The sequence below is a fragment of the Natator depressus genome, chromosome 11 (genome assembly GCF_965152275.1).
Source record: "Natator depressus isolate rNatDep1 chromosome 11, rNatDep2.hap1, whole genome shotgun sequence".
Classification (NCBI taxonomy): Eukaryota; Metazoa; Chordata; order Testudines; family Cheloniidae; genus Natator; species Natator depressus.
This window is the reverse complement of record NC_134244.1, coordinates 32,330,678-32,354,331: the sequence shown is the minus strand read 5'-3', so window position 1 is coordinate 32,354,331 and position 23,654 is coordinate 32,330,678. Positions and strand designations below refer to the sequence as shown.

The 23,654-nt window shown below is 41.6% G+C and overlaps 1 protein-coding gene across 16 annotated transcripts in view; it reads left to right on the top strand.

Annotated features, from left to right (window-relative positions):
• BAZ2B (bromodomain adjacent to zinc finger domain 2B) overlaps window positions 1-23,654 on the top strand; it is a 272,852-nt gene that overhangs the window by 132,427 nt on the left and 116,771 nt on the right. For 13 of the 16 annotated variants that reach the window (XM_074967402.1, XM_074967404.1, XM_074967403.1 and 10 more), the window contains exons 4-6: window positions 12,392-12,580; window positions 18,029-18,193; window positions 19,678-19,871. In XM_074967402.1, coding sequence (XP_074823503.1) covers window positions 12,392-12,580; window positions 18,029-18,193; window positions 19,678-19,871 — 548 coding nt within the window. The remainder of the gene's footprint in view (window positions 1-12,391; window positions 12,581-18,028; window positions 18,194-19,677; window positions 19,872-23,654) is intronic. The other 3 variants (XM_074967399.1, XM_074967407.1, XM_074967409.1) reach the window with 2 other exon arrangements.

The window sequence follows — 23,654 nt, the reverse complement described above, 5'->3', positions numbered from 1 at the left end:
TCAGATATATTCTGCCTATTAAAATGTAAGTCAAGAGTCTTAGGCAATGCAGTTTTGTATTAAATTTCATTATGCAAAACATGCACACAGTAAGCCAGCAACTTAAATAGAGACAGGAAAAAAAAGTACTAATCTACAATCAGAATATTAATGTATCTTAGAAAAGAAAGATAATGATTATTTTGGAAGGAAAATGTCATTATAATCCAGTTTGTTGTAAAAGGACTTTGTTTTGAGGACAAATGGAAGGACAGTTCCAATTTGAAAATATTTTTTAAAATACATATTTAAAAATTGATAGCTTCTGTTTTTTAGGCACATTAAAGAGTGGCTCAGTTACCACATAGTAGTGTTTTTTCAAAAGGCCTGTTTGAAACTCTCACATGTTATGCCTTTGTTTATGTTAAGTGCATTATATTATAAAAACCTTCTTCTTCAAGTACTATGTTAGGTGTGTGCCCACGTGCACAGCTGCCAGGGATTTTTCTCTTAAGTGGTATCCGGAGTCCTGTGCTCATGCTCCGGTATATGAGGCGCCGCCGGCCCTGTACCCTCTCAGTTCCTTCTTACTGCCTGTAATGGTTGCAGGAATATCTTTCTCTCTTTGTAATTCGCAAAGTTCTCTTAGTGGTTTCCCTTTCATAGCTTTTGTATATAGTTGTATATAGTTACCTTAAGTAGAGTGAGCTAGATAAGTAGTCAGGTTAGAATAGTCAGTGGTCCCCTCAGGGATTTTGTCCCTGGGATGGCGCCTGCCCCGGTCCCCAGGATTCAAACTGTGTGCTGTTTGTCACAAACTCATGCTGGTCAGTGAACCTCACACAAGCTGTCTGAAATGTCTGGGGGAATCGCACATTAAAGAGAAGTGCAAAATTTGTAAGGGCTTTATGGTACGCACTCAGAAAGACAGAGACGCTTTCTGGACCGTCTCTCTCCCTTCCTCCCTGAATGGGCCAGGGTCACCTTGGACCACAGCGTGCTCTACACCCTGAAGTCTTCATCCTCCATTCCTCCCTCCTTCCCTGTGCCTCTTCAGGGACCCTTCTAACGAGCATCTTCTCATCCAGGAGGTGGAATCCCTCCTATGTCTGGGGGCCATGGAGGAGGTTCCTCAAGATATGAGGGGGAAAGGGTCTTACTCCTGGTACTTCCTAATCCCGAAGGCCAAAGGGGGCCTTAGACCCATCCTAGACCTGTGTCACTTCAACAGATATCTCAAGAAGTTGAAGTTCTGCATGGTCTCCCTGGCCTCCATCATCCCCTCTGGATCAAGGAGACTCGTATGCCACCCTCAACTTAAAGGATACCTACTTCCATATTTCTATCTTCCATGGCCACAGGAGATTCCTCCATTTTTATGGTGGGGCAGCGCCACTATCAATTCATGGCACTGCTCTTCAGCTTATTTTCTGCTTTGAGGGTCTTCACAAAGTGCATGGCGCGGTGGTGGCTGCTTACTTGAGGCACTGAGACGTTCAGATCTATCCATATCTTGACGACTGGCTTGTCAGAGGAAGGTCACAGGCCTAAGTGCAGCCCAGCCTTTCTTTGGTGCAAGTCACCCGTCAGGAACTAGGCCTGCTTATCAACGAACAAAAACGATTCTGACCCCCGTTCACAGAATAGAGTTTATAGGAGCAGTATTCAACTCCACCTGTGCCAGAGTCCCAATTCCAAGCTACGCTGAATCTCATTGCACATGTCAGAGCTCACCCGCTCATGACTGCCTGGGTATGCCTCAAGTTATTGGGTCACATGGCACTGTGTACCTATGTGGTTCAACGTGCGTGGCTACGGCTCAGACTTCTACAGACATGGCTGGCATAGGTCTTCTCTCCCAGCAGAGACTATTTGGACTTAGTGGTCACAGTTCCATCGAACGTCCTGTCATTTCTGACTTGGTGGACAGAACCATGAGCTGTTTTGAAAGGGTAACATTGGTCTCTGACGCATCGGATTGGGTGATGGGGAGCCCACCTTGGCAACCGGAGTACCCAGGGTCTCTGATCTCAGGAGGATCATTCCCTCCACATAAATGTCAGGGAGCTCAGGATGATACCCTGGCTTGCCAGGCATTCTTCCCCATCTAAGGGGCAGAATGGTACACATTTTGACGGACTATACAGCTGTAATGTTTTACATCGACAAGCAAGGTGGAGCTCGCTCTTCTGCCCTGTGTCAAGAGGCTCTGACTGTGGGACTTCTGTGTGCAGCATGCCATTCATCTTGAGGCTTCGCACTTCCCGGGCACCCGAAATGCACTGGCGGACTGCCTCATCAGGTCCTTCTCCTCTCGCCATGAGTGGTCACTCCACCTGGAGTTAATCAACGTGATCTTCTGAGAGTGAGGGACTCCCCAGGTGGATCTATTTACGTCCAGACAGAACAGGAAATGTCAGTAGTTTTGCTTGTTTCATGGACTAGCCAGAGTTTCCCTGTCTGCCACTTTCCTGCTCCCATGGGCGGAAACACTGTTGTATGCCTTCCTGCCGATACCTCTGGTTCACAAGATCCTACTGAAGGTCAAGGTGGACAAAGCAAAGTTCATCCTGGTAGCTCTGGTGTGGCCATGCCAGCAGTGGTTCGGCACGCTTTTTGACCTCTCGGTGTCAACCATGCCAGAGCTCCCACTGTGATCATACTTACTCTCACATAACCAAGGCTGTCTGCTCCACCCGAACCTCTTGTCACTGTATCTCATAGCGTGGCTGCGCGGAGGAACAGGCCTGCTCGGAGTAAGTCCAACACATCCTGTTGGGTAGCAGGAAGCCTTCCATGAGGGCAACTTACTTGGCCAGTCTCTCTCTCTGATCCATCTTGGACTACCTGCTCCATCGCAAGCACCAAACCTGGTCCTATCAAAGCTCACTGGTCCTCCTTTCGAGCTGCTGGGTTCGTGTTCTCTGCTGCTCCGCTCGTGGAAGGTCTCCTTCCTGGTGGATATAACTTTGGCCCACAAGGTCTCAGAGATTAGAGCGTTGATGTCTGAACTCCCGTATATGGTCCAGCTGTGCCCCACCCAGCCTTCTGACCTAAGGTGGTGTCACAGTTCTGCAATAATCAGGACATCTTCCTACCGCTTTTCTTTCTGAAGCCTCACAAGCTGAACGAGGACCAGTCGGTTATGCTCTTTGTATGTTAGATAGGCCTTAGTCTTCTACATCGAGAGGACCAGACTCTTCCATAAGTCAACGCAGCTCTTCATCGCGGTGGTGGCGGGGTGAAAGGTCTGCCTGTCTCCGCTCAGAGAATCTCCTTGTGGATAACTGCCTGCTGTGAACAAGCAGGGGTGTCACCTCTGGCCATGGTGATGGCCCTTTCCACTAGAGCGCAAGCTTCATCAGCGGCCTTACTTACGCAGGTACCGATCCAGGATATCTGTAGAGCCGCCACCTTGTCTTCGGTTCAGACCTTTGCATCCCACTACACCATCACCCAGCAGGCCCAGGACAATGCCAACTTCATCAGAGCAGTGTTGCAAGCAGCACAACCATGAATTTTGAGCCCATCTCCAGGGATACTGCTTGTGAGTCACCCAACATGGAATTGACCTGAGCAAGCACTCGAAGAATTAAAAACGGTTACCTACCTTTTGTAACTGTTGTTCAAGATGTGTTGCTCACATCCATTCCATGACTCGTCCTCCTTCCTCACTGTCGGAGTCAATGGCAAGAAGGAACTGAGAGGGCACTGGGCCGGTGGTGCCTCATATGAGTGCAGGGCTCCAGGGGGCACCAGAGCCAGCCCTATGGATATCATTAAGGAAAAAATCTGTGTCAGCCATGCACATGGCACATGCACACCTAACATGGAATGGACATGAGCAACACATCTCAAAGAACAACAGTTACGAAAGGTAAGTAACCATTTTTTCAATGGGTGACCAGGAAATACAATTTTCACCAGTTTAAAGGGATCACTGTCAAGGTTTTAACTTCACCTTTGTTAAAACTACTGTGCACATAATGTTTTCAGTATTGGGCATAATGTTTCACTTGTCACTTGGTCGTGCTAATAAAACAAAACTTAAAAATTCCGAGTACAGACAAATGTCTGAGTACAGAGCATGTGATGTCATAAGATGTGATGATCAAAAGCATTATTCTTAGTTATCCTTTACATGCATTGGTACAGTATTGCATTGGGGGGAAAAAAACAGAGGAAGGAGTAAAATTAGCCAAGAGAGAGATTTCAGTAAGAGCCAATACTGGACTTGTGTCCAAAACAGCAGAAGTATGGTGAGATCTTGTGCATATCTGGGCAAGGAACAGCTTCTTCCCCATCCTGCTCCACAGATCATAGGCCACCAGCACAGACCCCCCACTTTAAGCATGTCACTCATTCCCCTCCTCAGACTTCTTCTTTAGCTCTATGCCATTTTCCAAATTTAGACTCCTTGGTATTAAGCCTTGTACAACTCTTTGCCTCTGCCTGCATGTCAGCACTTATTTCTGCTCCCCATATCACATCTTCTGCTCTGCCAATTACATTTGTCTTTGTTGTTCCTCTTCTCTACTTTCCATCTCTCATCTTCATGTCTTTCCACCTGCTTGTGAGTGCTAATATTATTTATATTGAGGTACCACCCAAAGGCCCCAATCCTCGTGGGACCTCGTGCCAGGCTTTGTATAAATAGGTAAGGCACAGTATCTGCTCTGGAGAGCTTAGAGTCTGATTTGAAGTGAGATACAGCAAGTGAGTGTGACAGACAATAGGAGGGAAAGGTGGGAGGGAAAAGGTAAGATCACATGGGTATGGAGGTTGACTGTTGTACAACTTGAGATTCTAGATCATTTGAAAAATTTTGAGAGGGAGAAATCCAGCCAGCCTGGCTACTGCCTAATCTCACCATGACAGAATTCTTGTATGCATCACAGCAGAAGTGGGTCATGAAGGAGGAGAGGGTAGCTGCTTTATGGGTAAATTCAGGAAGGAAGTTCCAGATATAATAGGCAGTTGTAAGAAAGCTCAAATACATATGTGGGAGTAGACAAAAGGGCATTCAGGGCTGGCAGCTACACTTGCCTCTTTGCCCACTTCCAGTGTTCCAGTCATCTCTTTGTTGATCTTTGAAGTCTTGCTTACAAAACGCTCAACTTTGTCTTCCACTGCTGATCTCTGCTCCTGCTCTATCTGCTCCTTCCCTCTTTCCCCACCTTATTCACAATTTAAAATAGATAAATGGATTTACCAGATTCATTCTCAATCTCAAAGCTTAAGGAGTGACTTGATTAGTCTATAAGTATCTACATGGGGAACAAATACTTAATAATAGGCTCTTCAATCTAGCAGAGAAAGGTGTAACATGATCCAGTGGCCAGGAGCTGCTCTACCAATTTTGCCGACCCAAGCAGTTGCTGCCGAATTGCTGCTGCTGCAACAGCGGTGGAGCTGCTGCCGAATTGCCACTGCGCCCGGAAGAGCAGCGGAGCTCCTGCCCAAAAACCGCCGCGGTGGGAAGAGCAGTGGAGCTGCTGCCGAACTTTCACCGTGGGACACGGACTGCCACCCCAAGCACCTGCTTGGAAAGCTGGTGCCTGGAGCCGGCCCTGCCAGTAGCTGGAAGTTGAATTTAGACAAATTCAGACCGGAAATAAGGCGTAAATGTTTAACAGTTAAAGTAATTAACCATTGGAACAATTACCAAAACTCTTGGTGAATTCTCCACCACTGCTAATTTTTAAATCTAGATTGGATGATTTTTCTAAAAGATAAACTCTGGTAATTCTTTGGGGGAAGTTTTATGGTCTGTTATGCAGGAGTGAGCCTAGATGATCCCAATGATTTCTTCTGGCCTTAGAATCTATGAATAGATTACAGTTCACATTAACGTTGTTTTAACTCTCATCTCTCCCTTCCCTTCCTCCTCTTATTTTGTCTTCATTTCCTTTTCTGATATAGGGCCAGATACTGCTACTCTACTCTCACTTTGCTGAGTTCTGTACCTAAGTAGGTCTGTTTGCAGAGTAAGGAACTATGCAACATGAGAAAGGGTGGCAGTATCTAGCTTCTAGACTGCAATCTTTTCATGGCAGGGATTCTCTCTTTTTTGGAAAAGCCCCATGCAAATTTGTTACTATATAACTATTAATTATTATAAAGAAAGGGAGAGAGACGACTGTGGGAAAACTGAAGAAATCAGAAAAGAAGAAAATGGCTTGAAGGAAAATGACAGATAAGAAAAAATAGTATTCAGTCAGGTTCTCCTAGGGTGTCAGGTGAAGTAGCATTAATGAAAATTTTTCTGGAACAGTAGAAGGAGGAAGGTCCCTCCAGCAAGAATAGGAGCCTGCTATGGTGGAGCCAGAAGGCACAACAGATAATATCTGTAAACTTTCTAATGCTTAGGGATGGATTTTCCTGGCACAGTGTTTAGTGCTGACAAGACATACAAGGAGTTTAATGTGAATATGTTTGTGCATGTAGATATATTGCAATTAGTTTTCTTTTTATTCATAATTTATTCAATTGCTAGTAGTTTCTATGACCCTCATAAACTGTTTAATTTTACCTGCCGAGCTCATGATCTTCAGCAGTGTTTTTAATCCTCAGGTAAACTGATGACCCCTATTGCTTCCCCCCCTCATATTCAGAAAAAGCATGTACCAGTTGCAACTATAGCACTGTAAAACTAAACATTGTTTAGTCAAAGTTTGCACAGGAACTTTCTGACTAGGAAAAATATTATGCTTCTGTTTTACATCAGCCTGCCTCCCTACTTGAGGCTTTCCTCCATTCCTTCACTGCTTGTCTCGCTTTCTTTAAAAATGAAGAAATAAAAAACACACATTCACTGATAGGTAAGGCGTCAGCTTCTATTACTTCCATTGGTATACTATTCAATGGATTAATTCTCCCCATGTGAAGAAATTTCTCCAGAATGCACACTCATCTTAATTAAGTCTGCATCCTTTTTTTTGGTCAATTTCTTACCTTTCAAGTAGTTTGACATCCAGCGTTTCTGTGTTGTTCAGAATTTCATAGTCTTCGTGCATCTCAACACATACTTTTGTTTCTGATTAATATTTAATTGGATTGGAATTCTGCCTAATGGTTAGGGTAGGGAACTGGAAGTTGGGACTCTGTTTTATGCCGGACTCTGTCACTGACTCTCTGTGTGTGACTGTGGGTAAGTCACTTAACCTTTCTGAACAGTTAGTTCTCTTTAGCCATTGGTAAAGTAAACTCACAAGATAGTGAAGTTTAGTTAATATTGGTGACTTGTATTTTGCTTATAGGATGAAATCTATCATATTCAAAAGGTTTTTAAAAAATAAGTTTCATCCTACATAACTTATTCACTAATAGTATAGAATAGTATAGAATAGAATAGTTCCATTGAAATAAATGGAATTACTCACAGGAGTAAGTATTGTAGTTACAGGTTTAATTATGTCAGAAGTCTTATTCGCATTGTGTTCTTAATCTTTTCCAGTTCAGTAACCTTAAAAGATTGTGATTGCTTTACCCTGTTGCACAGTGTCATTCTTATTTCATGTGGTATTTTTACAGGGTTATGCCCAACTGAATTTTTATGTAAAACATATTTCACATTTATTTGTTTTCTAGTAAGAAGTCACCATGCAGCCTTTTTTAGTTTAAAAAAATTAATTCAAATGAGCCCTTGTTTTCTGTTGTATTTTAAAATATATAATCGAGTATTGAAAAAGATAGAGGAAATGGGTTTTTTTGCCACACTATTCCTGATCCTTCCACTCTTTTGTGTGAAGAACATTCATGATCACCTGGCTTTGGAATTTATCACATGGATAACACCATCACATATGTGAATGACAGTACCACTAATCTTTGCATCAAACAGTAAATCTGGAAGAGGTGCTGGGGAAGCCCTTTCTGCACTGAGGTAGATGTTTGTGCTTTGGAGCTTGGATATACTGTCACTGGCATTTTCTTGGTTATGCTTACCTGCACTGAAGCTCTTGGCACAGCCGGTGTTTATACCCATTGACTCTTCTAGCTCTTCTTGTGCTACAATTGTGGGATGGGCCTAGAGATGAGTGCTGTTTGGATTTTAGCAGATTAGTGAGGTGCTAAATATATATCCACAGAGGGGAGAATAATACAGTGACTGTGCCCTGCAGGAACTGATATCCCCGCTGGTTTCAGTAGCTGATTAGAACTAAATTACTTTCAGGAATCCTAAAGAGCCAAGATTGATAAGATACGTGTATCAGGCTCCCCTTACAAATAGAATTGCCATGCCATGCCATGCTTCCTGTTGTTGATGAGCTGATGGAACAGGCATGGAGGACACCACACCTCTCATTTTCCCTTTGCTGCAGTAGATGGAGAAAAAGTGTCTTATCCAAAGACCGTGCCAGTGATGTCTTCCACCAGTACACTCCAATGTGAAAGACTGGTGGTTCAGGTGGTTGTGGTCAGCGGAAGGATCAGCAAAATTCTCAGCATTGTGCCCTGGATCACAGCTTTGATGTTGGTACTGTTTTTTTGTGTGTGATGTCTCTTTCTGTTGTCTGAGAAATGCAGATGTACTGAAACTGCATGGCTGAAGATCAGGTTTGAAAAGTGGAAGAAGCCTCATACGTTGGCAGAGTTTATTTCTTGAGAGCAGACCCATGAGAGAGAATATGTTGCCCAGGAGTGTGGTGACTTTTTTTGAGTGTCAGATCTGGGGACCATTTAATTAAGTAGGTATAGTGGGTGGAGGTGATGAATAAATCCTTGAAGGTACAGGTTTCAGACATAGACCTTCCCTTTGGAGGCCTGGAAAATGGTATGGGACATTCAGCAGTAACGTGTTGAACAGCCAGGTGTAAGTGGTTCTGCAGAAGGCAAAGGTGACTACAGACACCCTTCATTCTCTGTGGTCACTTCTCTGAAGCCTTCTATTACACAGCAGGAAAATGAAACATTAGTGGCTAGAAGGTGTTAAGACTTGTTGCTGCCCTCCCCTCAGACCCAAACTGTACCTGTACTGTGGGGCATCAGAATAAATTTTGAATTTATTAAAAATTTTATTGGTACAATTTTCATGTAGGGACAAAAGAACAAACTGTCTTAGTTGGAACGCTCCTTGTAATAGATAAAGAGGAGACTGAAAGTTCTTCATGCACCAAAGAGGCCCATCAAGGGGGTGCAATTACCATTCTGATACACAGCTAGGCTGTGGTGATGGGGGATTTGATCATTAGAAATAGCTAAATATGAAATGGTCATTTGAACGGTTTTGCAACATGTCTTCAGGATGCGAAGGTGCAGGATCTCATGACATATCCAGATAAAATTCTAGTGAGTGCCGAGCCTGTGATTATGCTGTATATTGGTACCAGTGCTGTAGTGGTGTCAGAAAGCGGTCCTGGAAGCTAAATTTAAATTATCAAGAAGAGTCTTAAGCATCTGTGGTCGTTTTTCTGAAATGTTTCCAGGTGCACTCCCAGTGTCCGTTAGACCAGTGGTCTCCAAAGTGGGGTGTGCGCACCCCAGGGGGTGCCCCAGGGGATCCCAGGGGGTGCGTGGCAGGAGGAGCGCCGCCGGATGGCACTCAACCTTTTTTTTTCTCCGGTGGCAGCTCTGCACGCCTGCGGCAGGTCTTCCCATCTTCTTTCTTCAGCAGCGTGCCTGCGGCAGGTCTTACCGTCTTCTTTCTTCAGCGACACCGTGTGGGTGCGCGATCCAAAAACTTTGGAGATCACTGAGTTAGACAGTAGAAACTTCAGGGTCTCACGGTGTGAATGAGAACATCATGTGAAGAAGAAGCATTTAATTACATTTGTTAAGCACTGTGGGTGAAAGGAGAGCCTAGGCAGAAGGGGTGGGCTCCATGTTAATTGCAGTGGAATCAGACGTCTGTCACAGAAAGCTGTGACAAGGTTTGTGAGAATTATTTAAACTAGGCACTAGGGGGAAATAAACAGGCACTAAGAAAAAACTCAAGTCAGACAACAGTATCTGCTCGGTATTTCATTAAAACAAATGAATCTCTGAATGGCTGACATAAATGCCTGAAAAATAACAAGGTGTCAGATAAAGGAGATAAATATGGGCAAAGGTCAAAAATGAAAAACTGTATACCCATGTGTAGGTGAATAAGGAAGTGGTGATGTATATCATTTGCATTGTAGTGGTACCTACATTACCCAGTCAGGGCCACATTGTGCTAGATGCTATATAAACAATTAAAAAAAGACGGTTCCTGCTCCAGAGAGCTCATAATCTAGAATTATGACAAGATACAACCAATGAAAGAAAGAGATGAAATGGTGCAAGAATGAGTGTTTTAACAGCAAAAACTTTGAAGTAGGTGAACTAGAAGACCTGGTAATGGAATAGGACTGTGGTGATTGTGATTATTTATATTACCATAATGCCTAGGAGCCCTCGTCAAGGACCTGGACCATTGTGCTAGGTGCTGTACAAACAGAGAAGGTCCCTGCACCAAAGAGTTTATAATCTAAGTAATAAACGATAAGAGATGGATGCACACAGTCGGGGGAGTGTAAGGAAATAATGACATAATATTGGTTCTAGACTACGACACATTTCTGAAATATGGTAGAATTACGAAAAAATTGAAATACTAGAATTGCCAGCTATAACCTATGCAAAAATGATAAATTAGATTGTAGAAGTGGCAGGGCAGTACTGTCATTAAAAGAGTCAATAAAATCTGAGAGTTTCTTAGTGGAAGAAAGCACAGTATAATCTGTATAGATACAGAACCCAAATCATAAGAATACAAATATGCTAGTAAGTTTATTACCAGTCTCTAGATTAGGGCAAATGATATTGAGTACTTAATGTGGAGACTAGTGGTATTGAGTATTTAATGTGAGGGAGGCGGGAGGCAATTAAATCTAATAAAGCACTAATAATGGGTGACCTACCTTCCATATAAACTGCTCGTGTCTCAAAACAGAACAGTATTTAGAAACGCAATTAACCAATACATTTATCTGATCTTCTTGGATGAGGTAGTTCTGGAGTCCACTACAGAAGAGGTGGACATGATTTGTTTCAAAAGGTAACTGCAGTTGGACCACTAAGTGAGACCACAGTATAATTAAGTTCAACCACCACATGGGAAGGGTCATACCAACAATTAGTGCTTGCATTTTAGAAAGCGGTGTTTTGTTTTTAAAATGAAGCCAATAAAAAGATTAAAATCTTTACTCAGCATGGAGGCTAGCTAAGAAACTATATCACAGTCACAAAAGCGTGCCTTTAAACAGTGTCTGCCTCAGAGGTAGTCCTTTCAAATATGACATTGAGGTGTCTGTCAGATGAGGAAGTGCCAAACAGCAGCCAGGAACCAGGACTGCATGATGGTATTCTATAAGAGTTCTGAAGGAATTTAGGAATGAAGTGGCTGAGCTGCTAATAAAAAATATACATTCTCTCATTAAAATTGACTGTTGTAACAGATGACTTGTGGGTAACAATTTTACCTGTCTTTCATATATTTATAAAAGGTATTAGGGATGATTCTGGGAATTACAGACAGTGTGCCTTGTGTTACTACTTGATACATTGTCTGAACCAATAGCTAAATAGAGAGTTGAACATGATATGTTAGAGACATACTAACATACCTTCTGAAAAGGAAAAATATAATTTTCCTTTCCAATCTACTAGAATTGTGTTGTGTGTTCCATCAGAATATTGGATGTAGGAGAACCAACTGGCGTACATGTAGTTGGACTGTGGTTTTTTTAACAGGATAATCAATAGTTGATACCCATTGACTGAAATGGAGATTACTCTAAGTAAAAGATTTCTGAAGCTAGTTTTCATACAGCTTGTTTTATGGCTCCAGAAAGACTTATAGAATCTTTTGAAAGTTTTGGGCTGTAGTAACAAATACACAAACTTTAAATACTCAAAACATGATTTAGATTTGTTTGTTTGTACAAGGCCTGATTTGCAGGTCCCCCTATTTGAAGTAAAATGGGAGTTTGCTTGAGTCAAGACTGCAGAAGACAGCCTAAAATATATATATATATATATATATATTATATATATATATATATAAGGATAGACATGGCAGTGTTGGTGGTGGTTGTCAGTTGTGGTCATGCAGGGCCCATGGTTTATCTCTGATCCTGCACCACTATCTAAAAGGAATAGAAAAACTTTCGACTGCTAAAATAATTACAGTGATAAATGCTATATCTTTTTACCATCTTTTATATTTCAAATTTTGTATTAGGATTGTTAATGTTTCCAGATAATATATGTGTTTTATAAGAAGCAAATGGCAATAACAAAGGATACCACATGTAAAACTACACAACAGTTCTTTAAAAAATGTGAAAAGATTTTTATAAACTTTCTATAAGCATGAGGGTTGGGCTTCACATGATTAGTATCTGTTTTTGATAGTAGAATTTCAAGTGTTGTTTTTTCCCCTCAGGACATTTATTCAGAACAGCTGGGGATCAACCGTGTAACCTGTCCACAGTGTCGAGTGCCTTCCCAATGGTCAGCCACCCAGTCTTTGGTCTACATACAGCCAACTCAGGGCATTCAGAGTTTGGTGGCTTGGGAACACTTGGTACTCCCACAGCCTTAGCAGCACATCCCCAACTAGCACCTTTTCCAGGTAAACATCTGTTACAAAGAATATTCAACCTTCTGAAGAAGAAACAATGAACTGTCCTAATTCAAATAGACAGTGATTTATTTTACATCAACAAGCAAAGTAGAAGAGGTTCAACTTTCCTGTGTCAAAGACCTCAAGATCTAGGACTGGGCAAGGTCTAGGAGATTTCTGAGTGTAATTTACAATGTGAGGAAAGGAAAACATTGCAGATTGGCTGAGATTCTCACTAATAGCCCCTTAAGAGTGGTTCTCTAAGAACCACTGTAGTCTGTAACTGAAGTAGTACATGTTCTTGCCAATAGTGAGGTTTAACCAGACAGACACTTGTTTTTTTTTTCCATCTTAACATGTCTTTGTTTCTATTAGGTGGATGTATTCATCACAAACAATAAGATTGGAAGGTATTTATTTAATATGGAGAAAAGTTGGAAGGGTAATGGATCTATTCTCCCTTTTTTGGGGTAACTTTTTCAGTTGTTTTCTGTCTGACACCTGTAATAGTGAAAGTTCTAACTAAGCTTAAGAGATAATGGTTGATTTTACTTGTCCTTTTGTCAGCTCAAGCTGCGATTGATTGATAAGAAACATGAATTTTTTCTTCACTTTGGGGTTAAGGACAGTGGGTAAAATTTCCAAAAGCACTTTAATGACTTAGGGTGCCCATGTCTCATTGAAAGTCAGTGGGACTTAAGATCCTAAATGCCTGTCACTTTTGTAAATGGGACTTGGAACCTGGGTTCTGTAGCTAATTTTGAAAATTTTACCCCAGGTGAATAGGTACCTACAAATTGTCAAGTTGTAGCAACTCAGTAGGGTCCCAAAGTATGGAACTACTATAGACACTGCTTTAGGGTAATGATGATTATTGCTGTCCCTTAGATAACTGTTGTTACTGGTAATAAATTTTTATTCATGGTGGCATCTTGTAAAATCTGTACAATAAGCTCTAATAAGCCTTATCCTAAAGCAAATTGCAGAATTCTGCGGGAGATGGTTGTGCACCAGTAGCATCTGACTTCAAGCTTAGGGTGTCAGATATTCTGCTAGTATTTTCCCACATCCTAATTCTGCTAGTATTTAGAACTCTCTAAATCCCATCTCTGAGGAAACAAAACCTCATGTCTTAATACACATTGAGCATCCTAGAGAAGTGTGAGTGTCAAAATTTGTCTCCTGATAAAGCAAAGTGTTTTCCTAACTCAGTCTTCTGTAGATTGCAACAGCATATTTTCTCATGAGAAAGGAATTCTCTTTTCTAGGGACTTAACACTGTGTAAAGACTGTATTTAAAAAAAAAAAAAGAATGTGGAAGAATAGAATTCCACCTGCAGAATTCCACTTGGCTTACTCGTTCTCTCTTGATAAAAACCCTGAACAAACCTTATAGCTAGTTCTCTTGTAATCTTTTACTTTGTTTGCCAAAATGACCTAGTTATTTTTTAGAAATCTTATCAATAAAACAGAAGTAGAACGTTGTCACTTGATAAAGGTCCACACCTAGGCAGAGGCAAGGCATTTAGAGAAATGCATGTTGAGGTGAAGTCTAGAAGGTTAAAATTATATTCAGAGCAGGAGACATTGATCCTGGGACAATATTGTCATTCAGTGATTTGTCTCCGTTATGGCTGAATGATTCATGCAGCTGTAACCATTTTATCTACTGGATGTTGGTGCAATAGAATGACAGTTACTTACTCGAAGCCTTATTCTGAGAGATGTGTAACATCCACATTTACCATAGATGTCAATCCTTTGTGTTTGAAGTAAAATAAACAATTTTCTTAATGAGAGTTGCATTTCCTCAGCATCTCTTAGGATCAGGCCCATAATCATTACTTATCTGCTTTTCAGTGATGGTCTTGGAAAAGAGACCTCTTGGGTGCTTCAGTTAACCCGGAAGCATCTTATCAATAAAGGTACAGTTTTTTTATGACTAAGATTTGCATAGAGAGAGAATTTTTAGTTTTATGTTTTCTCAGACAATTTTGCTTTGCTGTCCTGCTAAAAGACTGTCTTGAGTTCATACATCCCATTTGGGATAATATCAGACAATATAGAAACTTTACATAACTATACAACTGTACATAGCCATTCTGTGTCATTTGAATCTTTGAAGGTGGCCCTTCGCACCAGGGACAAACAATTTTGTTGGTTGGTATTTGTGCGATTCTATCCTTTGTGTTTCCCTATCACTGTTCTCTTTGTGTTCCCTTCTTAGCACATGGTAGTGCATTCATTCTCTTTCTCAGGTGGTCTCCACATCTTGATACATCTCAAATATTCTTACCTTTTCCTGAGCAGTAATCACCACATTTTACTGTGAATTCATTGCTCTTTGTTTTGTTTACATACTCCATACTGAGTGACACCATGGCAGGTTAAAAGCTCAGTCTGTCACCGGCATTGTTCACAATCTAGTTTTCATAACCATTAATAGTATCAGCCAGTGAATGTAAAACGTGACACTTACGTAATCTAACCTTCCCTTCCAAATGCTCTTCTTGAATAGTAATTCTAAATGACTGTTTAAAATAAAAGGCTAAATTCTACTCTCACTTACACTGGTGTAAATCAGGTGTAACTTTATTACCTTCACTAGAGAAATTGACATCCGTGTAAATAACAGCAGAATTTGCCTCCTGTTGGTACAATTTCCATCTTTAAACTGTATTGAAGTTGGTGTCATCTCTTTAAAAATGCAGCATTCCTGTGGAGTGGAGCAATGGATTCTTCAAAAGCAGCAAAGAGTCCTGTGGCACCTTATAGACTAACAGACGTATTGGAGCATAAGCTTTCATGGGTCAATACCCACTTAGTCGGATGCATGTAGTGGAAATTTCCAGAGGCAGGTATAAATATGCAAGCAAGAATCAGGCTAGGGATAATGAGGTTAGTTCAATCAGGGAGGATGAGGCCCTCTTCTAGCAGTTGAGGTGTGAACACCAAGGGAGGAGAAACTGCTTTTGTAGTTGGCTCGCCATTCACAGTCTTTGTTTAATCCTGGATTCTTCAGGTTCTCAACTTAATCACACAGAACTTACTCAAAGCTGATGCATATGCCTGCTGCTTTTTTAAAGTGTGTGTGTGTGTGTGTGTGTGTGTGTGTGTGTATATTTTAAAGCATAATTGCACACAGAAACCATTAAAGGAGCAATTTCCAAGAGGAGGACACTAATTCAGAAAATGACATGAATCAGATATAAAATTTGTCATCTAGTCTATCCTGTTACCTGTGCAGATTGTTCCCTACTGTGTATTTTCTACTGCTCTGTCAGTCTATACTTTTAATCATATTGGTAATAGGGATTCCATTATTTCCCTTGGAAGCTTACTCTATAATCTTATGCTCCATTGGCCTGATCAGCAACACTGAGAGAGGTTATTTGGGGGGCTTTTGGTGAGTAAAATAGCATAATATATTATAACAATTTCTTTCCTTAATGTTGATCAACCCAATCAAAAGAGCTGCTACCACCACGTAAAAAACAAAAACAAACAAACAAAAAAACAGTGTGGCAAGCCATGAAGGAAACTGTAAGTTCCCTGTCTCTTTGAGAAGCTACAGTATTTTATGTAGCAGTACACACTTGCTTAACTGCTTTGTTTTATTAAGTCCAAACTTGTTTTGTACCTATGTCATATTTGCATTTACAGATCTTATTTCTGTCACTCCCTTGTTACAAGTAGTATAAGGTCATGACTTCCCCCCACTTTTATTTAAGTGAAGTTTCTAAAAGGTCTTCCCTTGCCAAAACATGAACCAGTTGTTTTACCAGTTATAGGGGTTGGTTTTTTATTTTATTTTATTTTATTTTATTTTACTTTCTTAAGCAAAGGAGCTTGTTCTTTTAACAGTTTTATTCCTTTAGATGTGATGTAAAAGTTTTTTTCTGGATTATGCTGTGTGTTTTGGTTTGTTGCTGAATAAATGTGTTAATTCTAACAAGTGTTTTTAAGTTGGCTCCACTGTAGTAACTTCAACAGCTATTACAAACTATGGCCCTGATACTGCAAAACCATTCTCTTAGGCAAATCCGTATGCAATCATGGATCCCCGTACAAGCTCAGGCATCAATATTGTTGGGCAGTGAACGGTCCACAGGTTGTCTACCTCACTACTAATCTCTGCATCAGAGATGGCTGTGTGTCTGAGGTGCCATATGTACAGTCTGTTTGCAGTAATGTTGTAGCCGTGTTCGTCCCAGGATATTAGAGAGGGGGTAATGTCTCTTATTGGACTAGCTTGAGCGTTTTGTAAGGTCAAAAGCTCCTCTCTTTCACCAACAGAAGTGGGTCCAATGAAAAGATATTACCTCACCCACCTTGTCTCTGTTTTATGTACAATATTTAATATATAGTATTTTGGGCACTTTCCAGGTGAAAGATGCCATAAAAATTCTAAGATGCTGCTCTGTTAGTAACCAAAATAATTGAATTTTAAAGGGACCATGTCAAATGGTTGTATATTTGATCTGCCTGAAAAAAGGAGATTTCATGAATTAATCAAGACTAAAACTGGTTTCCTGTTTTTTTAGAAACACAACAAACCATGTTACATTATCAGTTTATTTCAACGTGATATATCAGTTTATTCCAAAGTGAGATTCTCATCCCCTACTCAGACCTCTTTATGTTGTGTAGAAGTCCAGGAGTGGCATAAAGGAGCCCTGACAGCCCTTTCTGGTTGTGGGAGGATTTCCCCCCCACCCCCTGTGCATGCTCTGTAAAAAAACAACGAAAAGATTGCCTTTTAAGGACCTTTTTTTCCCCCCAAGTGTTGGTGTAAGGGGCAAACTGAGGCAGGGCTGGGGGCACAATGGTCATGTCTGGGGCCGAGCTGTACAGGTTCCTGGCATCGTTTACCACAGGGAAGCCTCAGGCTGTCTCAACTTGGAGAGGTCCCCAGGGGTGTTCAAGTTACAATATAGAACCAAGAGTAGATCAAAATTCGGAGGGTTCAAACCTTACATAAAGGCATCGTAGCGTCTTGTCTCCCTGGCTTGGGAGTTCTGGGCTGTACCTCTTAAGAGCCACAGCAGTGACTCACTTTCACTCTTCACGGGGTGGAGGATAAGCATGCAAAAGTGACTGTGTTTCCTGATGGTGTTTTCGAGCACCAATGTAATTTTGGTGTGATCACCTCAGTATTGCAACTTATTTGTTTCACATGCTTGTTTTCAAAATGGGAATGAATAAAAATTGAGGGTGTAATTTTCAAAAGCTCTTAAATGACTTCAGAATGTAAATTCCAGAGAAAGTCAGTGACACTTGTCCTTCTAAGTCACTTAGGCACTTTTGATAAATCCTGTCCCCACTTTAAGATAGGCAGAATTTATTTTGTGGATCTGCTGTAAATTGCATACAGAAGCTTCATTAGATGAAGATTAAAAAAATAAATTGAGTGGGATAACTAATGTTTGGGTTTTTTCCTTTTTCTTCTTCTTTGAGGTACAGAATGGTGGCGAACAGATGTGCACACTCGTACAGGGGCTGCTTTTTTTCCACCTCTTCTGGGAATTCCACCACTATTTGCTCCTCCTGCCCAGAATCATGATTCCAGTTCATTCCATTCAAGAAATACAGGGAAAAATAGTCGAGGTGGTTTAGAAAAAGGTAACAGCTGAAGTTGTAACATGAATAAAACAAGCCTGAGCCCTATACCATCTGTTTCTGGTAGTGTGCATGAGTTTTACTTTGAATTCATCATCATCATCCTTGCCATATCTAAACAATTTTTAGTATGAGTTTATTTTGGCAGTGGGGCATCAGGTATCTAAGTATGGGCTTTCAGTCACTGAATACCACTTCTGGGACATATATTTGTGATTTCTTGTTTTTCTATGATTATATCTAGACCACTGCATACTGAGTATGCATAGCAGATTTGTTTTTAAAGGAGTAGGTTGATATAAAGGCCATATTTGGTCACCTGTAGCGAATATAGTTCCATTACGTCGTCAAAGTTGGGGGCTGGCTGTGGGGGACTGTACCCACCTCCAGGGCAGCAGCATGCAGGGAAAGGCGGGGAAGAGCCATGGGATATCATAATTTTACAGATGTTCTTGTTTTTCACCTCGCTTCCCCAGGAGATTTGGCTGTGATAGAGGGCCCCTCCCCCTGCACCCACCTGCACCCTGTGTGTCATTAAGCCCAGGTATTTGGGCCAGGTACCGAGTTCAGGACTTGTGCCTTAGTCGTGCAAACCTCTAAAGCCGGCTCTTTAAAACAGATGATGGTGCAGCAGTGAACATGGCCTTCAGATTTCTTACTGCAATCTTTCCAAATTCTCACCAATAAAACCTTTATCCAGTGCCATCACATATCCTCTCTTTATATAGTATAAATTATAATTTATATTGTTTAACTGAGATCTTGATGGATGGGCAGTAGTCAGGAAATTTTTAGCATCCTCTTCCATGCTCCCAAGTCCACGTGCTCAAGATTCCAGAACCCCAGAATGGGAAATTATGTGTGTGTCAAGGATTACCTCTTGAAAAACTTAGTTTTTGAAACTAATTTGTAAAACTAAAACTTGTCTGATTTCAAATGAAATTCTTTCAAGTTTCTCACTTTTTCTTCATTGATATCTCTCCACTCCCCAACGGGCCTTGTACAATAACAAGCTGTGGATGCAGCTTCCTACTTCTCTCTTTACCTTTAAGATATGAAGGGATTCCTCCTAGCAGAGGCCTAGCACAGTGTATGTTTTTAAGCTCTTTATTTTGCAACAGAGTAAATTATATCTTTACTGACTAATGTCTAAGTGTATTGTTGAAAATAGACAATTCTTGATTTCTGACAGTAAACTACAAATTATTCAAGCCTGTCTTTTATGTCTCCTTATTGGTGTTGTCATGTTTTCCTCAAAAACAACAACCCCCTCTTCCAAATTACTCCTTTTCTTGGGGTAGCAGTGTTTTATAGGACAGTGTATATTAGAATTTAAATATGTCTTTGAATATTTAAATATGTCTTCATCTATACCTCTTGCTACAGGTACCCCTAATATAGGCTAATATGACCATAACTCACCACAGAAGTGACTGCTTTATGTCTACGATTCTGTAAACCACAGTTTTTAATTTTTTTTTTTTAAGGTGTGAATGGATCAGTAAATGGGAACAGTACAACATCAGTATCTGGGGTCAACACATCCATATTGCTTACTACCACTGCAAGTTCTGCAGGACAAGCAAAGGCTATAACCTCAGGAGGGGGAGGTCGCAAATGTAACCAGGAACAAAACAAAAACCAGCTTTTGGATACCAGAGCTGACAAAATCAAAGATAAGGTAAATAACTTAAAAAAGCTGATGATTCATGGCTAAAGATGTAAGATTATAGTATTGGCCTTTAAAACTCCATGGTCTGCAATGAAGATTATATTATAAAGTGTTTTATTTCCCTTTGCCAATGTCTTGGGATTTCCTTTTTCACTAATGCAGGATCTCTCACCTGGCACCAGTAGATTAATGCTGGTTTTTAGTTAATGGGCATAGAGCTTTATGTGTACGTTCTGCTAACCTGAATAGATCAGTCATACTTGGTCATGCATGGGAAGATAACATTGAATTTCACAGCAAACAGAACGTTCTGGCACTTCGAGAAAAGATTCACATATCTTCCAATGTGGGATTTCCTATCTCTGGGGGAATGGAAGTACTATTAGTGGCCTCGATTCAGCAAAGTACTTAAGCATATGCCTAACTTTAAGCACAAGTAGTTGCATTGAAGTAGGCTTACTCACATGCTTAGTTAGACACGTGTTTAAGTACTTTGCTTCACTGAGTCCCAAGTTACTTATGTCCAAGCAATAGAAAACTGGAGACTAGAACTCGGTCTCCTTGTGGTTGGAAAGGAAGGCACTTGGACAGTACCAGCTGCCAATAACTAGATTAAATGTCAAAGGACAGAAGTGCATTAATTCTGATACTTTTTGTGAGTCACTTGATACCATAGCCTTCTTGCCTCTTCCCGCTACAATGGTCTATACCAAGGGTGGACAAACTAGGGTCTGTGGGCCGGATCCGACCCCTCAGGACTTTGGATCCGGCCCGCGGGATTACCACTCCTGTGGTGCCGCGGGCCCCGCATTGCTCCAGGAAACGGCTGGCACCATGTCCCTGCAGCCGCTGGGGGAGGGGCAGCAGAGGGCTCTGCACGCTGCTCTTGTGTTGTGCTCAGCCCTCTGCCTCCCCTCCCCCAGAGGCCGAAGGAACGTGTTGCTGGCCAGGAGCATGGGGCGCCGTTGCCACCCTGGAGCCGCTCCAGGTAAGCGGTGCCAGGCCGGAGCCCGCGCCTCAAACCCCTCCTGCGCCCCGGACCCAACTCCCTGCCCTGAGCCCCCCTGCCTCCACCTCAACCCCCTCCTGCACCCCAACCCCCTGTCCTGAGCCCCCGTCGCACCCCTCCTGCACTGCAGCCCCCTGCCACACCTCGCACCCCTCCTGCACCCTAACACCCTGCCCTGAGCCCTCTGCTGCACCCTGAATCCCTCCTGCACCCCAACCCCCTGTCCTGAGCCCCCAGTCGCACTGTGCACCCCCTGCTGCACCCCAGCCCCCTGCCCTGAGCCCCCTCCTGTACCCCGCTCCCCTCCTGAACCCCAGCCCCCTGCCCTGAGCCGTCTGCCGCACCTTGCAGCCCTCCTGCACCCCAGCCCCCTTCCCTGAGCCCCCTCGTAAACCCTGCACCCCTACTCTGCCCCAACCCCTTGCCCTGAGCCCCTCCCTGCACCCCGCACTCCCTCCCACACCCCAACCCCCTGCCCCAGCCCTGTATTCATGGCCCTGCATGCAGTTTTCCCACCCAGATGTGGTCCTCGGGCCAAAAAGTTTGCTCACCCCCTATATGCTCCAAATTCTCTAAGTGAAATGAATTAAATGTGAACTTTAGTCAGAATTTTTGAAGTAGATTTGATGTTTATATCCAGCAATCTACCTTAAAATACTCACACTTAGTCCTGAAAATCTTAATTAGAGTTTTCTCGATATGGGCTTTTATTAGATCGTTGCTGTTCCACACTACATTCTCAAACACTATATTTTTTAATTTTATTTTTTTGTGTGGCTTGGGACATGCAAAACATTTAAAAATCTAAGATTTTTAGGTGTTTTAAGATGCAGGCTTGGATAACTTCCTTACTCTCTTTTACCTTGATGCCAAGCTTATCTGGGGAGTCTTTTCACAAAATCCATCCCACCAAAAGTATAAAACACATTTTACCTCAGAATACTGTTTAAACATGCACCTTCTAACAACCTGCAAATGCATTGGAATGTTCTGCTATACATGTTGGAATCTTATTATGCTTTTTAGATACTCCAGACTTGTTTATTAAATTTAGAAATGGAGCAGTTGAAGAATAATTTTGTATCAGTTCATAAGATTTGCATGCAAATGTGGCCACGTTTCTGCCTCATACACAAGTAAGGAATTTCCCAGGACACAGTATCTTTAATAATGCCTCTCTTTATGTATCCCAGGTGTTTGCTTGCTTTTTACTGCCATTAAGCATAGTGCCAAAGGTATTAGAATTTTATCTGTCATTACCTCTAAATTTCTCTTCTTGCAGGGTAGTTTGTGGCATAACCATGAAACAGTAGAAATCATTCAAATTTCATCTTTTGGACCTAAGCCTCAGTCTCCAAACTGAGCTGGATAAGCCAATTATCGGCCTTTGATTTTAGTCTGTAGAAATCATTCTGATTTTCACAGTCCCTCCTCCCCTCTTCTTTGTGTTGTCTGTTTCCTTTAACTACCGGGTCTGAGTCATCGGTAGATTTTGTCCTGTGACTGCTCTTAGGTGCCACCTTCCACGTCTATTGTTTCAATTCACCAAGTATCACTTGGCTTTAAAACCAAGACAGCTCTTTATCTATTCCGATAGTTTGCCATGTATACTACTTACAAAATTTGACTGTTTTCACTATTGCATCCAAAGCTGGGTAAATTACAGAATGTCCAGAGCTTTTGTCTGTCAAAATGTTTCTGTTGTCATTTCCCTCATAATGTAACCCTAGATTTGTTGGTTCTCATCTCTTTTTGTAAATGATACTGACTTTCTTTAAATCAGAACTTTCTAATTCTGTCCCAGTTAGTGTTCTTCATCCTGAACCCTTCTCCACAGATCCAGGCTTGGATCAGAAGCACCATGGACCTGATAGCCCTTCATCAATAGATTTCAGTTGGGTTTCAACCCACTGGTGTCAAGACATACAGAAAGCTATAAACAAGAACTCAGCAATCCCCTCTTCTGTTACATTTTTTCCCTCCCCTATTTCTGTACCTGGAGCAATTGTTACATTTGTCAGGTTTCAGAGTAACAGCCGTGTTAGCCTGTATTCGCAAAAAGAAAAGGAGTACTTCTGTGTCACTTACTGGTTTGTGTTTGTCATTTTAAATAGAAACTTAAAGGTTGAGGAGTTGAACTGAAGTTAAAAATGTGGGAAGGGATTAGGGTGGGATTTTGAGTGATCTGTTGGGCACATGGAAGATCGCTGGAGGAAAACAAATGGGCAGAAGTAAAGACTGCACTGAAAGGTCTGATGCTAAAGAGTACTTCACTATTTTTGATGTCGGTGCCTTGTCTGAAGATAAAAGGAGTGTGAAGATGGTCATTTTTTCCTAGTTCAGTAGTAAAGTGGAATCAAGAAGTCGTCCTGAGATATTTTGAGAGGCATAGGCTGATATTTTCAAAGATGTCCATGGAATTTGGACACTTAAATACTTGCTAGTTGCCTTAGATAAGTAAATAACTATGCCTCTATATTTGTAAAAAAAACAAGGAGTATTTGTGTTACCTTAGAGACTAACAAATTTATTTGGACATAAGCTTTTGTGGGCTAAAACCCACTTCATCGGATGCATGCAGTGGAAAATACAGTAGGAAGATATATATATACACAGAGAACATGAAAAAATGGGTGTTGCCATACCAACTGTAACGAGACTAATCAATTAAGGTGGGCTGTTATCAGCAGGAGAAAATAAACTTTTGTAGTGATAATCAGGATGGCCCATTTCAAACAGTTGACAAGAAGGTGTGAGTAACAGTAGTGGGAAAATTAGCATGG